Source organism: Ptiloglossa arizonensis, chromosome 9, assembly GCF_051014685.1.
Source record: "Ptiloglossa arizonensis isolate GNS036 chromosome 9, iyPtiAriz1_principal, whole genome shotgun sequence".
Classification (NCBI taxonomy): domain Eukaryota; kingdom Metazoa; phylum Arthropoda; class Insecta; order Hymenoptera; family Colletidae; genus Ptiloglossa; species Ptiloglossa arizonensis.
The window spans coordinates 2657718-2674829 of record NC_135056.1 but is presented as its reverse complement, the minus strand read 5'-3'; the positions used below and the strand labels follow the sequence as shown (position 1 = coordinate 2674829).

General features: G+C 33.4%; 1 protein-coding gene across 1 annotated transcript in view; it reads left to right on the top strand.

Annotated features, from left to right (window-relative positions):
• The window catches only part of LOC143151153 (gamma-aminobutyric acid receptor subunit alpha-2), a 56355-nt gene extending 43163 nt beyond the window's left edge, over window positions 1–13192 (top strand). The window contains exons 9-10 of the mRNA XM_076320015.1: window positions 324–460; window positions 12569–13192. Of these exons, the coding sequence (XP_076176130.1) occupies window positions 324–460; window positions 12569–12779 (348 nt within the window). The 3' untranslated portion in view covers window positions 12780–13192. The remainder of the gene's footprint in view (window positions 1–323; window positions 461–12568) is intronic.
• The last annotated feature ends 3920 nt before the right edge of the window (window positions 13193–17112 follow it).

Below are 17112 nucleotides of genomic sequence, written 5' to 3'. Positions count from 1 at the left end.
CCGCTTACATAACAGCGACACCGATCTCTACATCGACAGATCACTATATAATACTAATATGAGACTCTCATCGTGATGGTCGTAATGACAACAGTTCTTAGGAGTCTACTGACAAAAGAATCACCCTGTAGATTGCTCTTGTCCCCTGAACAGAGGACTTATAACGAAATAGTAGTCTGTATACTTATTACCTTGAGTAAAAAATAAAATCGAGTGATCGGTAAAGGGAGCGCTGTTATTAATAGACACATGTAACATAATTATTGTTAAACTCTATTGTTTCATTTTGTTTTATATAATATTCATTTTTATTAACCATTTAGGAATCTGTGGCTTATGGAAAAGAATCTATTTCCGTCTCCTCAAAACCATCAACAATGGAAAGACAAACGCAAACAGAAGTGTGGATACCAAAATGGCGGCAGTTTCTTTATTGTCTCACCGGGGATGAGGCATTTAGGTTATATACATACTTTATTAAAAAATATTTTTCTAATTCTAGTATCTTCAAAATTTGAGATACGACGTTAACAGTTATGCTATTTCAAGAAAACTTTAACAAATTTTTAAAAACTATAAAGAATGCATTAAATTCTTTAACACGTCCTTTTCAATACAGGTAGTTTACAAAAGGGTGTAACATTTCTCAGAATGAATTCCCTATGCCATTGTAAACAAAAAAGTTCGTTTCCATTTTTCAATCTGAGACTATACTATTCTGCTACGAACAATTATAGTTTACAAACGATACTTTGGGCTTGTGTTGTCTAAACACCAATCACCTGAACGTGCGGCGTTACATATACATATTCAAGATATGTTCAGAAAACTCCAAGACTATTTTTATATATATATCTTCTATGTCTAATGTTATTTACAATTTGTCGCCTTCAAAATATGCTCCTGCAGGAATACATTTATCAAATCGTTATTCCCAACTTGTGAATACTACTTTATAAGCTGATTGCGGAAACCTCTTCGGCTATCCTGCGATTTTGCAATTATGTTCTGTCGATTATCGAAACGTCGTCATTCTAATGCCCGTTTAAGATCAAGGAAAGAAAAATATCTGCTGGAGACAAATCTAGCCAATAAGGTGGCTGTAGAACGACAGACATTGAATTTCGAACCAGAAACTCTTGAATGAATAACGCTGTATGAGGCATTGTCACGGTGCAACAGCCATGACTTTTCTCTTGACAAAACTGATCGTTTTTTTCGCACCACTTCTCGCACGAACTTCTCGATAGAACACTGTATTTACAGTGGTGCCATGTGAGACATATTTATAGTGCACAACACGTCAATAGTAAAAAAAAAAACAATAAGTATTATCTTAACGTGCTTTCTTCGATCTGAGCTCATATTTTTTAACCTATTAACTTGATTGCAGTTTAGTCTCTACACTATATTCGTAAACCCAAGTTTCATCTTCCGTGATTATCTCTTTCAAAAAATGTTCATCTGTTTCTGCTTGTTGCAACAATTCCGTCACAATTTGTTTTCTGTTTTGCTTTTGCTGGCCCGTTAATATTCTCGGTATGAACTTTGAGGACGCTTGTATTCTAGTCTCTCGATAATGGTCTGACACGATCCTATTGATATCTCTATTTTTTCTGACATAGTTTTGAGAAACATTTTTCTTTACAAGTTGAAAAATTGACTTTTGGCCACAAATTGCCACTTTCCAGACCAGTGTGCTATGCATAGTGTGCTATCACATTGTTCCTTTACTAACTAATCCACACTGTTATTGAATTAAGACAGCATTTGATTTTTAAATATTTGGATCACTTAATGTGCAATTTTCAAAGAAACTAATTCCAGTACGATAAAATCAGTATAAAAACAACATTACCTCCGTAAACAGCCAAAAGGCGATTTGCTTTAGAAATATGAAAACTAGCAAAGATATCGATCTACTTTACAATAAAGGAAAACTAATGCCAAAAAATAGTCCAAGCAATACTTTTTGGAAATAAATATTTTTAAAATCATTAGTAATTGCATTTTGCAGTTATTTAATGTTCTTTGTTAATAAACTTTTCTAATAACAAAGAAAACAGTATAATGTCCAGATGAAGAAGTAGCCATATAAAAATCACACACAAAAACAAACCCCCCACACTGCAGCTTTTACAAAAATAAATTATTCACAACGAATTACATCGTCGTACCTGTATATGTGCAGACAAATTGATCGACAAACATAAAATTATTACCACGATATTAAACCAAATACGGCTCTTGAGGTTTGGAATACCTCAAAGCTACCAACCTATGACATAAAATCTAACATAAACTATTACATAAAATAACAGCTCTGTACAACCGTTGCTAATAATCGAGATGTCGATGCGATGTAAAACTCAGAAGAAGAAGAAAAAGATAATCTGTAGATGCTAGATCCAGTAAGTAAGGAGGGTGAGGTAACCCAGACTATCTTAATTCCAAACATTTTTCTTGGATGATTCTTGCATGTAGTGTAACGTTGTTATACGACGTCCTTAAAATTGACGAGTGCTGTTCTTTCCTCCTGAAATTTTTCTTGGACTCTAGTTAAATGTTTAATGTATAATACAAGACTGTCATAATTGTCAAGCTTCGGCAATTCATAATTAATTATTCCTCTTCAATCTCATCACACGCAACAAAAAATTTTCTCTCCATGAAGGGTAACGTTGAGTTATATTCTCATATGTTATGCACTTTTCATCTCTCGTAATCAGTTTATCCAAAAATGATTCGTTTTTATCCATAGACAGGAACGAAGTGACAATTGTTATTCTGTTTACCTTTTATATTCTGTTACTACACATTCACCGATAATGCATATTTTTTTGCAGTAGCTGCTGCACTATTACCATTTTGAAACTCCCATAACATAATTCCCCAAAAATGTACAATACTTATGACTCAAACTAAAAAATGCGCAAGATATAAGTTACTATCGATTATTGTACTATGCAAATTGCTGTAGTGTAGAAATACACTATAATACAAAATGTTATAATGAATATGCGCAAATTGTTATACAAATTAAAAAATGTAATGGAAAATATTGGTATAAAAACGAGAGAGATAAAAACCTTTTTATTCTTATGATTATTAACTATTACATTAATACTACTTTTCCGTAGTATAAAGTATAAAACAAACCTTTCCTTCTTTGTTGCTATTACTAAAATATATAAATTGTTGCAAGTTGTAGATAAATGTGCATCGATGTGTGTTTCTCCTATAAGTACATGTAAGTGCAGTCACACATTTAGCTAATTCGAATTTAAACAACACGTATAGAAAATTACACCCATAAATTGTAACTGCTTATATTTTAATAACGAAGATTGCAAAATAATAAAGAATTTCTTGATTTACATATAATGGCACGAGGAATTGATCCTGGAGAAATGTCCTTCTATACTCGCTCTATATTTTATATAAAGCAGGAGTGGCCAAATTCTTGCTCGATTAGGCAGCTTTCAACGTTCTTGGATAGATAGTTTTCTTTGGGTAAGAAACAACGCCTCTGTGAAACTATAAGTTTTCTATCGCTAATAACACGATTTAGAAAAGTATATATAAGGCGCGATGAAAATTCAAACAGTTTTAAAAATTGTCCCACCATTTTACGAAAATTTACATATTCGCAAAGCTAATATTATAATAAAAAAAGATCCAGGTACATAAAGTACGAGTATAAGAATTTTAGTTCAATTTTAACAATACGCAACACTGAGCACACTATATACAGAGTATCCTATTTAAATCTTTAAATGTATGTACTTCGATAAGTACATTGCATCAGAAGAACAACTTTTGGTAGGTTAAGACTCCCAAGAGAGAAATCCCTGGATGGAGGCATCGATATTATTTCAATATCACTTTCTTTTCTTTAAATGACATAGAGTAAATTTTTTCTGCAGATTGATAGAGCATAACAATACGAATTCAACCATATCATATATTGTATAGTTTTATTGGATAATTTTTAAATACGACGAAGAAACTTTACTGAACTACCGTTTGATGTTAACTATTGTTAATATCTTGCTGATTACATACGACAGATTCTAAGGTCAAATATATTGCACTGAACATCAATGTATTTTTTAAATTTTTACTTAAAATTACCTTCAACAGCCATACAAAATTCAGTCATAATTCATTTTTTTCATGTCTTTATTAACTGGTTACAGAAACCAATAAAACAAAGAAAGGATTGGTGTGTGCCGATTCAGTTGAGTACCAAATTGACCTCCATTCGAGTTCGATCGAATGAATGATATGTGATCAGTTGAGTATAAACATCATTGATTTCGTTTATTTTATAGTACATACTAGCTTAGTTTAAGACAATGATTTTACCAACGTGTTTCCTTATGCTAACTTAATTTTAGAATGTAGAACAACTTTAGTCCTGGTACTGATATTGAAATTTGGGAATTAACACATGCACATGGTCCTGAGAGCTGCACACTGTTCGAAATAATAAATACGTGAATACTTTGGAAATAATGTTATTACAAGTCTTTAACCAAAAATATTACACATTTTATACAAAATTATTAAATTTCTTATTGAAAAGTTATAATGTTAACACATTTATGACGGTATACTTTGATAAGCATATAGCCTGAATTCTCACGTATTTTTTTAAATTATATTCAATAAATAATTAATAAGATTCAAAAGAGTATAGTATTTAACCAGTAAAATATTTTATTAAAAATCAATAAGCATATTTGTAGATATTTCTAATAACGTTTTCTTCTCCGATGGAGAAGTACTAACAATAAGGAAAATTTATAAATATATCATGTGTCGCCCCTCTTTTGTTTGCAGTACAAACACGGCATTTACTCCTTGGATATTTTTTAGTGCTAACAATTTTTTCTAAAATATTATGCCGTATGTTTCCAGACAATCTTCTAGCTGAATCTCCATAAGGAGCACGAATACATGTAGACGTTCCATGTTGTGCAATTTGAACTACATCTCCTTCTTCTGCTTCAGAATTGTCACTTGTCCAATATTTTCCCAATTGAAGTAAAAAGTCTTTATAATTTAATTTCTTCGTCACGTTTAACTTTTTATATACTACGAATGAATTGTACAATGCACAATTTATTATCCAAAATACCATTTTCTTTGACCACTTGATTGTTTTAATAGTATTGTATAATAGAACAAATATTGGTCGGTCCTATCCAGCCCCTTCATGAAATATTTGTCGATACAAGTAGGCTTTGTTTTTATAGTATTGTTGTTCTTTTCTCTCCTCCTATCACTTGGATCTCTGGAGAAGAGGTCTTTGAATGATTTATCCCCGTACGAGCCCCCAAATAACTATTGCTCTGACGTGGTATATTAAAGTATATTTAATAATATTATATATTACAATGATGATAGTGTTAGATGTAGTGTCAGTGGTTAGTTTCGCTGGATACGTCTTTTAGTTGTCTCGTCTTATCGTCTTTTTAGTCATACTGTCCGCGACACACTCTTCGGACATACTCTCGTCGTCATACTTTGTCATACTATGTTCCTACGTTCTTCTCGCGCTCTATATAGTCATTCCCATTCATTCTCTTTCATTCCAATCCTCAGTCTCTCTCACTTCAGACATTCGGCCACGTTCGGCCATCCCAATCACCCGTCTTTTCTAAACACTCTTCACCTTCTCCGAACCACATGTATTTCCTTTCATCCCCATGCATTCTCACGCTCGGTCGTCGCACAAGACCCCCTGTAAAGGATACTCGTGCCTTCCAGGAAAGCTAGCGGGCCGATCGGCGCTAAATGTTTACTTTAACTCGAGTCCAACCGCGCACGTTATCTTGCTTAGGCCTACGCTCGAAGCAGGCCTAAGCGGACGCCGAAAATCCGATACTACAGTATTATTTTCATATGTTTTATCAAATGTGCTAACATCACAAATTGTCGAAATTATATGTACTAGTCGGGTATCATATAGTTAACATTTTTTACAGGGTACCATATGACCGTATGATCTCCTATCACCAATGGTTACAAAATAAAAGACACCGATTGGTGTCTCCCGTCCTCAATACGTTAAGTCTCTTGTTAAACCGACACTGCTTTCGCGTTGAGAAACTACAATAAGGTATAAAGTGTTGGACTATATTTCTTTGACAAAAGTAAACACGTAATATAATTTTCTTGAAACTTCGTTACCGTAGCTTCTCGAAAATATAAATTTGTCAAAAGAATTTAGTCACTGACAGTAACAATGTGTCACCTCTCATTAGTATAGCATGCCAGCTGAAAGTTGTCCCCCTGCCGGAATATAGCGAGGAGGAAACAGATCTACATCCAGAAAACCCATCCATGTTGTGCAATTTGAACTACATCTTCTTCTTCTGCTTCAGAATCGTCACTTGTCCAGTATTTTCCCAATTGAAGTAAAAAGTCTTTATACTAGCGTCGATCTAGAAGCGCTGGAGGAAAGCTTGCCCAAGATTAGCCGAGAACGCAATCGTTCGGCCAATTAAAGCTAGTAAACCGGTGACGATCATGGCTAGGGTCTGCCGATTATGTTCACACTGCGTCGCAGCTTGTTACCCAACACGATGCATTTCGACAGAGAGTGTGAGATCCGGACAAAGGAGGAGAAGGGTGGTGTGACTGTCATATCTTCAAAATTTCTTGGCTGACAGTTAAAAATTTCATTTGTAATATATCCTCATCAAAGAAATTCAGTAATGTTAAGTCTGATGATCTGGGAAACCATTCCATGAAACCTTCACGAATCATCCAACAATACAAAAAATGTTATACTTGACCCTTATGATGGCTTTCATGTAGCCAAATTTACATTTTCAAGAAGTTGTGGTAAGGAAGTTTCAAGAGAATTGCATTACGTATTTACTTTTTTCGTTTGGTCGAAGAAATATAGTATATAAATATAAATATATATCCACGGAGAATACCAACCCAAATAATTAATGATCATTGGACGTTAAAATGCTACAAAAAAGAGTTTACGGTCGACCAATAACGATAATGGTGTCGATTTAATCCTGCTGTGATTTTTAAACATGACTCATAAAATGAGACATAGGAGAAGAAATATAGATGAATCGCATAATATCGATCTCTATCACAAGGCAGAAATGTAATCAACGATTGGAATCATACAATATATAATATGGTTGTCTTGATGTCATTACATTTTAATAGAATGTGTGTTTTGAAATTGTCTGTCGCCACCAACCAATGATCATTCTTTTTTTAACATTCAAAACATTTATTTCTCTACATATGCGTGTTGCATGGACCGCCACAGATTCTTTTTTCACAAATTCGCAAGAGTGAATTTACGTTTTTAGTTAAAAAAAATGTGTTGCCATCGTTATTGTCATCGGCCGATTTATAATAACTGACAAACTCATTTTTTTATATTTTTGACTTAAACTAAATACTTTTATAATTATGGGCATAATTAAGAAGGCCATAGTCTCAGCAAAGTATGTTTCTTCCGCGCTTTACTTAATTAAATAAAATCATTGTTTCTTATTTACTTAGCATATTTTATATTGTTTACGTTTAGAATAAAATGAAATTTATTTATATATGTTTGCAATGCTTAATTACATTTGGAAACAATTTTTGTTTTTAATTTTTACTATTTTTAGATTCAATACATATTGCCAATAAATTACCAATAAACTGATACTTCTTTAATTAAAAAATTTCTACACAAATTTGACTTGCAGTCGGCCATCCGACATTATAAAAAAAAAACATTTGTACTACGTATCAACTCTAAGTTTCGACTTTTATCTAAGGTCAAAAATTGAAAATCGTGTTACTGCACAATTTCTTCTATTCCGTTACATGAAAAATTCTAAAAATAATCAAATATATTTCAATTATGGCGGCATATATTACAGAATATTTCAGACTTTATAATTAAAAATCAAAGTTACGACCTATATCGTACCAAAATATTATTTTTATTTCGTATATGTTTCTCCTACTTTTCTACAACCTGAAAATTCGGAATTGTTTGAAACTTTACATATGTTTGTAGAAAACTTCAAGAGATGTTTCGGGCATGTTTTTATCAGTCTCAATTTGATTGCACAAGGTGAGAACGCTCTTTCAATGTAAATATGTAGGTGTTTCCCTCTCCCCTCCATATGTATTTTCAAAGCTATATAGTAGATATAAAAAAATGTTTGAAGTCAAAATTTAACTTTGGTACTTCAGTTTTATGATACTGTAAATTGTTTCGACTATCCCGTATACTTTTATAACATGGCGCGATCTATTAAAATTCTATAGTAATCAGTTGATTTCGCTTCCCTTTAGCCTTCAAGTGATGACCACTATTTTCATAGCACTTGTTAAGAATAGGTCAACAATACTATACGCGTATGTAGTAAATAGTGAATTTAATAAAAGTGAATTTTCATATGAGACACAATGTAGATACATACATACATATCTATGCGTTGCATGCGATGTTTGTGACAGGACTGTGACAAAGGAATCACGATGTGGCTCGTTGCAGTTTTCAGATGTTTTTACAGCTCACTTATTGCTTCCAATATGGTAATATGATGTCAAATTAACTCCCTATCAATAATAGTGACTTGACGTCAAATTGACTCCATATCTCCACTATCGCTAATGATGACGTGACGTCAATTTGACATATCCCTAGATGGAGGTACATTCTACTTGTTGACTCTATTGTTTGTTATTCTCTAGATAATTTTATTATATTTGCAATATTTCATAAAAAAAAATGTATTTTTTGTGAATACAAATTACAATAATGAATTTTATTTCGATACACTTAACAGTAATGAAATAATACATTTTAATACGAGATACAAGATTTTTTAAAACTTCAAGTCACCATTAATTGACACGAAGTCAATTTGACTTCAAGTCACCACTATTAATAGGAAGTCAATTTAACTTCAAGTCACCTCTATTGATACAAAGTCAATTTGACGTCAAGTCACTAGTATTGTAGTGATACAGAGTCAATCTGACGTACATCACCAGTAGTGTTAGGAGTCAATTTAACATACATACGTCACCACTCTAAGGTTAACGCAGGTATGACAATGATCTGTCCGCGTTCTTCCAAACAACATTTTACATCGTGAAAATATCGATCGACAATACAAATATCCCTAAAGTTCAAAAGATTTTGAAAACCATTTGGATCTTGCACGACAATTTTCAATGATTTCTACATCATTCTAGTTTACATATAAAGAGCTAAGCATTTCAACGACATAAACATTTATTATACAAATTGTTGAAGGTCAACACCGCGATACCTTCTTCTGACCCAAATATAGTTTTCGGTGATATTCATTATGAGAACTTTTTTTATACCGAATAAATGTTTCATCGGGAATCAGTGCTAACTTATCTGCTATTTCGTACAAGTTTTTGACAACAAAAAGAATGTTTCAATTTCTTGTAGACATTTCTAGGAAAGTAGATTCATTAAACTTACAAAAACCTAAGAGGTTGTAATAACAACACATACCATTAAAATATAATCATAATTCCGCGAATTATGTTTCAATAAAAAACCGGCATTTTTCACAATTTTTTTTCCATTTTATATAATTTGAATTTTCGTTTAAAAATTTGAAAAAGTTCCCTCATATATGGTTTCGTAATTGAAATACTTCTGGATATTTTCACAATTTGTTAATCAATAAAATAAAAAAATTAGAGCAATAAGGGGCGTCGCGTCGTCCAAAGGGTCTTGCCGTACTATCTTTGAACGAATAAGAAAACACCTATATACGCCGTGTCATAGTAAAACCGTATCTACTGCGCGAGGGTTAATCACATAATGGGAATACAATGTGCCAAATGTATCTTCTTCTCATTTTAGGCAAACTTTTAGTTGTGTATACACATAGATACTGTGGGTGACAGACAAAATAATATGTGGAACGATATTACACTTCAGAACTCTTGTAGTCACTACGTTTTGGCTCCTGGCCGTCACTATTGACATAGTAGTAGGATCCCTGTATTTGTAGGGGTTTCGTTCGCTTGCTTATTGCCGATACACAAAACAGCGAATACGGGGATCCTATTACAGTTTTTTATGTGATTCTTTTCTTTACATTTCGATTTATTTATTTATATATTTAGTGAAAGTTTACTTTAGTAACTTTTCCCTAAACCAACTTGTTTCTATTGTTTTTTAAACAAATGCTGTATTTTAGTATTAAAAGGAAATATAGATCGCTGAAGCTTGAGAAACTAATGTGTTTTTCCTGATTTTTGATAAAAATCAGAAAATTTATGAAAACTAGAAAATGAATAATTTTTATGTGAACAATAATTACCGCTTGGCCTTAATTTTCGAAATAGCTATCAAAATTTTTAGAGCTGAGAAACGACAGTTAGTGATGTATTCCAAACAGAAATTAAATCATTATAATAATAAATTTTAATACCTCTTGAACTCTTGTTAAAAAAAGCATTAGATTAATTTTAAATTGTCAATACAATACAAATAATTTATAATAGACGTGTTTTTCATATTCCAAAAAAATTCATATAGCTTCTTTAAACAATTTAAGTAAAAGTTTTGATAATGTATCATGTTATGTATATAATTACAGTTTTAATTTGTTTTATTATATTATGTTATTTGTATAATTATTTACTTATATATTATGTAAAATATTTTACATATTTAATTATTATTGCCTTTAAACTCAAAATGTTACATTATTGTATATGTAATAAAAAGTACAAAAATTTTATAATACGTTAATAATAGTATTCCTAGATCCGAATCTACGCCAATGTTTTAAGATCCACCGCTTGCTTTGCACCGTCTCACTTGCCTCGACGTATCTCATTTCTTTTCTTCATTAACACTCTTATTAGTATTATATGTATGAGTACTTCCGCCAATCGTAACGCTACGTTGAAAAATGCATGTGAGGTGAGGCGTGCACTTCCCACTCTGCTCGAATTCCTTCCAAATACCATCAAGTCAGTCACGCACAGTATATTATTCTTTTTCGAGAATTAATTCCGATGTATTTAGGCTAACCACGATTTCCTATAAAATAAGAAAAATAAAGTTATTAACAACTCTACAACATGTAAAATCTATAATAGATTATGAATCCAACCGTTAAACTATTATAATTTTCTTTTATGAATGAAAAATAAATTTAGCCTGACTGATCACTACTGAACGTTCTCGAATACGATTCGAACATTCTAAGACATCCTTATTAAAAGACTTAGAGATTATTATTGTGAAAGAACAGAATTAATTACTGTGAAAGCTGTACAGTCAAGAAGAAGAAGTGAACATAATATTTATTTATGATGAAGACGAAGGAAATACAATTCAAGCGTTTAAATTTTACGTTGACAAATCTTTGGAAAAAAATCACTATTCTCGTACTACATTTATGTACATTGTGAACTTTTCTACGAAATACACAATTAGACACTAACCAATCATTCATTTAGAAATGATAAATGCAGCATGTATTAATTTTAATCAAGAATCAAGATATGATTCAGTATTGTTTTTCTCGCACGGTAAAAAACATATGTTGTTATATAAAACAATATTAGTAACCTTGAAATGACTTTGAAGGCAATATTTCTTCTTTCATTATATTCGTCTCCCTGAACTATGTAACTATCCCTTAACTATTTCTTGATATTTTCAGTAGCAATGAAGATATTTAAGACGATCATCATAAATCAAATAATAATTATTTTAATATTATATGAAATATTTTTAAATCTACTCTAAAGTAATATTTAAGTTAGTTACCTGAAGTAATGTTTGAGGTAAATTAACCTTTAATTTAATTTTACCCTTCCTTCGATTAAAATTAATAAAAACGTATAAGTATACTCCTATATTGATATGGAAAATGAGCTCGTGATTCGAAAGAATTAGAAACATCATTCAAAATGTACCGTTTTCTTGAAAAAGTAGAACACAGTAGTTCCGTTCTCAGATAACAAAATCGGGACTGCGGGAATGAGGTAAATGCAACCAGCTGCACAAATTAATCAGTCACTCACATTACATAAATATTAACGATAAGGGTTATGATTTCGTTACTCCGAAATTATGTAAAAATTATCACTTTAATTCGCGAATTATTGTACACCTTTATACTTTACTGTATCATTCGCATTTTTGTAAATCTTATCTTTTCACAATCATTCGTCTCATCGAATAAATGGAAATAATTAATTTGCTCATATGCCAAAACGTTGGGCGATTTTTCACACACATAATTCTTAGCATCGACCCGGGTAATCAGCACATGCAGATCGCAGCAGCGAACGTTGCCTTCTCTTGCGAACATGCAATCGCAAAGGCTTTTGAGCAATTAACTAATTGAGGATGATTATGATTTCGATCAGTGGCCGGCGACCAGTCACATATCCCACACTAATAAAATATTTCAAGAATTTCTATAAAATAATTATTCGCCATTATTTGCACCATTTTCAGCAATTGCAAGTTTTTTTTATATATGTGGTATTTCCTTCTTTCCAATCGCAGGAGGCGGAGACAAAAGGAAGCGGCTAGAAATTGTAAAAAGCATGGAGAAAAAATTGCAAGGCATATAAATAGCGTTTCCAAGATCGACAAAGTGGCACGAATAGTGTTTCCAGCCTCTTTTGGATTGCTTAATATTTGTTACTGGGTTATTTATGTCACTTATCAAGAAGAATTCAAATGGCAAGATCCGCCGATCGGATCAATTTCATAAGAATTAAAAGATTAATAAAAAATGTAGTCTTAACTGGCAAATTAGAACGAATTTTATGTTTCGATCCCAGGTTTTGGGTTCATATCAAAGATTTAAATCTATTAGTTATATAAACATGTAATATACGACAATATAATAATATTATACATATTGATGGTTTACTAATACTCTACCGAGTATGTCAATAAGTGGAAATGGGCTATTAATTGTTAATTGTCAGCAAGGCAACTAATGATCTGTTTGAAAGTTGGTCTCGAAATTTCAACAGGTACAATAATGTATTCTTTGTCCACGAATTTATATACCCGATAATAGTGTGTTATAACCAAAGTAACGTGCGTCGTGTGGTTACAATATTATGGCCATTAGTACATTATCTGTAAAACAGTATCATAAAAGCTATGTATACAAGAATAAAGAAATATTATTTTAAACTAATATTTATGGTGAGAATGCTATTTTTTATATAATTCTTTAATAATTTGAGTAGAAGATCAATCAAAATAGAAAAAATATTAATAATATTTAGATGACCGGTTATATTAAGAATCTGATCGCTGTACTTAATAAGTACTTAATATAAAAGTGGCAAGACAGAGTGAAAGATCTACTACCGTATTTGCACATATGGAAAAATATAGGGAATAATAATTATAATTAAGAGAAAAATGAAATCTCCGATACAACAATGTATTCACACCTGCGGTGAGGCAAATTGAGAATTTTCCTGTTGTCTTAACAAAAAAGGAATATCAAATTAAACAATTTTCATCGTTCCCTCCTTTTCTATTTCTACAATTACCAAACAAAATTAATGAAGTGGTTAAAAATACAGTGTCAGTAAAGAAAAGTATTATTTACCAGATTTACCTTATTAACCAGAAAGTTTAGATAGTAAATATCTCGTAATCAATATGTCTCTTAATAAATCAGAAGCATTGGACATTAATCTACACCCAGCCTTCGTCGTCAGGTGAAAATATTGAACAGAAATACGAGCTACACCACTCTACCGAAAGTACGGGGTACACATTTTTTTTGAATTTTCTTATAGTTTCAAGTGTCGAATATAATGTGCAAAAACGATTTATCAAAATTGCAATTCCTAACGAAGTTTTAGCAATGAATATGAGAACGGGTTGTATAATACAAAATGGTTTTAAAAGGAGCGTTTGGAATGAAGACATTACTTGAAGAAAATTCTTGGTTTCTTAAAAGAAAAAAACAGTTTTATTGAATGTAATTTAAATTTCTCATATCATATACAGTATATGATGAAGTATGAATGTGGCTTAGCAAGAGTCAAAAACTGTAGTTGAAGAATCTGTGAGTGAAGTGTGAATGACAAGTGTTTTGGCACCGAATAAGAAAGGTAGGTAAAGTGTTTATATGAGAATATAAGTGTTTATGTGAGTTTGAACATTTTCAGTGACGACTATAATAATATCTTATTAACGATGCAAATAATAGAGTTAAGTATTGGAAGAATGTGTTATAATGAATGTAAATAACTATACGAGAAACGACTATCTGACGCTAAAGCAAAATCGGAGGAGCAGAGCAAAAGAAATCGACAACTATTAACAAGAACTCGAAAAGAGGCAGCAAATAGTTTTTTTCAGAAAAAGACTTGCTGAATGGACCCAGAATAACTGATTAAAGGTAAAATTTACAAATATTTATTAATCGGATAAAAACATTATCTTAAAACTTCTCTTACGTTTTTCTCAAATGAATCTTCTTTGACTTGGCCGCTACAAAATCTCTGAAATTACACTTGCAATTTTTTTGTCGACTTTCTACAGACTATTCTGTACAAAGTATTCTACAATGTAAAGTAGCATTTTTGTTTATATCTCACTTATTTAATTTTATAGAAACATTTAAAGTTGACTTTTTGGGGTAAAAAGAAATATTTGTTCTAACTGCTATTTTTTTTACAATTATTCAAATTTTTTAAAAATCGTACTCTACATTTAAGTTAGTAGATTCTAGTTTATAAATTTACTTATGTGTCTGTGATTTTCTGTACATTTTTGTTGTTATTGGTGAGTCTATGTGTCTTATTATATTTCTTGATTTATTTCCTTTGTTGTATTGTGTCAAACGACTTAGATCTTTTCATAGTTGGTCAATTTTTTCTCTATCCTTATCTGCCATTTTGGTTTCTTGTCCCTTATGATGTATTGATTATTATTATTATCTGCAGCTTATAGTATTTGTTGTTCGTTGCAGATTAGAATTATTGCGGTGATTATATATATTATTAGATGTAATTCTTCTGTTGTGCTTTGATTATCGATATAATGTGTAATAATATGTTGGTTGGTAATATCTACGAGAGCGGTCCGATAAGTACTTAACCTACAAAAGAAAAACGAAAATTTTGGAAAAGTAGCGATTTATTTCTCTATATAGTCTCCTTTCAGCTCGATACACTTGACCCAGTGATGCTCCAACTTCTTTAACTCGTCTGAGAAATACGTTTTTTGGAGGTCTGCAAAGTAGGCCCCCGTGGCGGTGATAACCTCCTCGTTCGACTCAAATTTCTGCCCGGCGAGTGACTTTTTCAAGTTTGGAAACAAAAACAAGTCACACGAGGCCAAATCTGGAGAATACGGTGGATGGAGCAGCAGTTCGTAGCCTAATTCGACCAATTTGGCCTAGGCGACGGCGAAGGTGTGAGCCGGTGCGTTGTCATGGTGGAAGAGCACTTTTTTCTTCGCCAAGTGGGGCCGTTTTTCCTGCAATTCGGCGTCGAATCGGCCCAATAAACCGGCATAGTAGAGCCCTGTGACCGTTTTGCCCTTGTCCAGGTAGTCGATGTAGATCACACCTTTTGAATCCCAAAAAACGGTGGCCATCAGCTTTCCGGCCGATAGGACAGACTTTGCCTTCTTCGGAGCGCGTTCGCCGGGTGAAGTCCACTGTTTCGACTATTCCTTGGTCTTTGGTGTGTACCAGTGGATCCATGTTTCATCGACGGTCACGGAACGACGCAGAAACTCCTTCGGATTACGCCTAAACATTATCAAACACTGTTCCGAAGTGGTTTCTTCTGGCTGGTTGTGACCATCATCACATCGCCCACATTGTATTTCGGAAGCTTGTATCTCCGCACGTCGAAATTCGTCTTTTGATGCTGTTGTTCCATTCCAATGGCCCCTTTTTGCCTCGTCCCGGGATGCTTGCAAATCTATTTGATCTAAAGTATCTTGGATTTGAGCTAACAATTCAGCATCCGTCATACCACGCGGCTAATAGCCGAATAACAATTGAATCGGCGATTTCTGTGTGGTCCGATCAACCGAACAGTTAATTGCGCTTTAGATCTGTTTAATGGCATCGTCTCAAAACTCCTCCGCCTTACTTACACATGTGGCTGCAAGTGAACTCAAAACTGTACGGTTCATCCGCTCGCATTGACCATTCGCTCGCGATATAGCCACTACGTTCAATAAATGCTTGATGCTGTGCTCGGTACAGAAAGTTTTAAGCGTGTGTGTCATAAACGCCGAACCTCTGTCGGTCATGATGCAAAATGGTACTCCAAAAATTGTTATCAGCTGACTCACCGACTTTACGCCCTCCTTCACCGAAGTGTTCTCGATAATACAAAACTTGGTTCGAAAATACAAAACTTGGTAAATGCATCGACAACAACCAGAATTTGAGTATTCTTACGATAACTGCGATTGAATAGCCCAACATGATCCAAGTGAATCGTATGAAATGGAACTGTAACCTTCTCTATATAATGTAACAGCCCCGGCATTCGTTCACTCGTAGTCTTATAATACAAACAGTTAAAATACGGTCGTATTATACGTATAAATACGAACATATTTCAAAGTAAACTTTCGCATACCCTAAAATCAATAATTTTCCCGTAATATATTTAGCGTATTTTCCAACCCGAAATGTCCTCCGTCGGTGTAATTGGAGCTGATCTCTCGCTGCCGGGTGTAGTAAGGGCCATGCTCGGTGGCGAGAGAAAGTGGAAGGCGGTTGCCTCCTTCTGCAAAGTCGTAATTTCGCAGAAGAAGGCGGCGGGGCGGGCGAGAGAAAGGGGGCGGGCACGAGAGGTAGCCACTGGGCCACCCTAATAGTGGCGGGCGGGGACGCATCGGTGACGCGTCTCCGCCCGTATCCCCCCACGCGTGCCTCACGGAGGTTGCGGCGCTCTCGAGGGGAGGAGCCAGTCCTTCCTCCCGAGAGAGTAACCAAGATAAATGCCGCGCCAACAGTGCAGGAGTGTCTGTTATTTCCGTACCACTGGGCGCGGCTACAGGGGCTGCGAGCGGTCGTGAATTGGGGTCCACGACCGCCCATT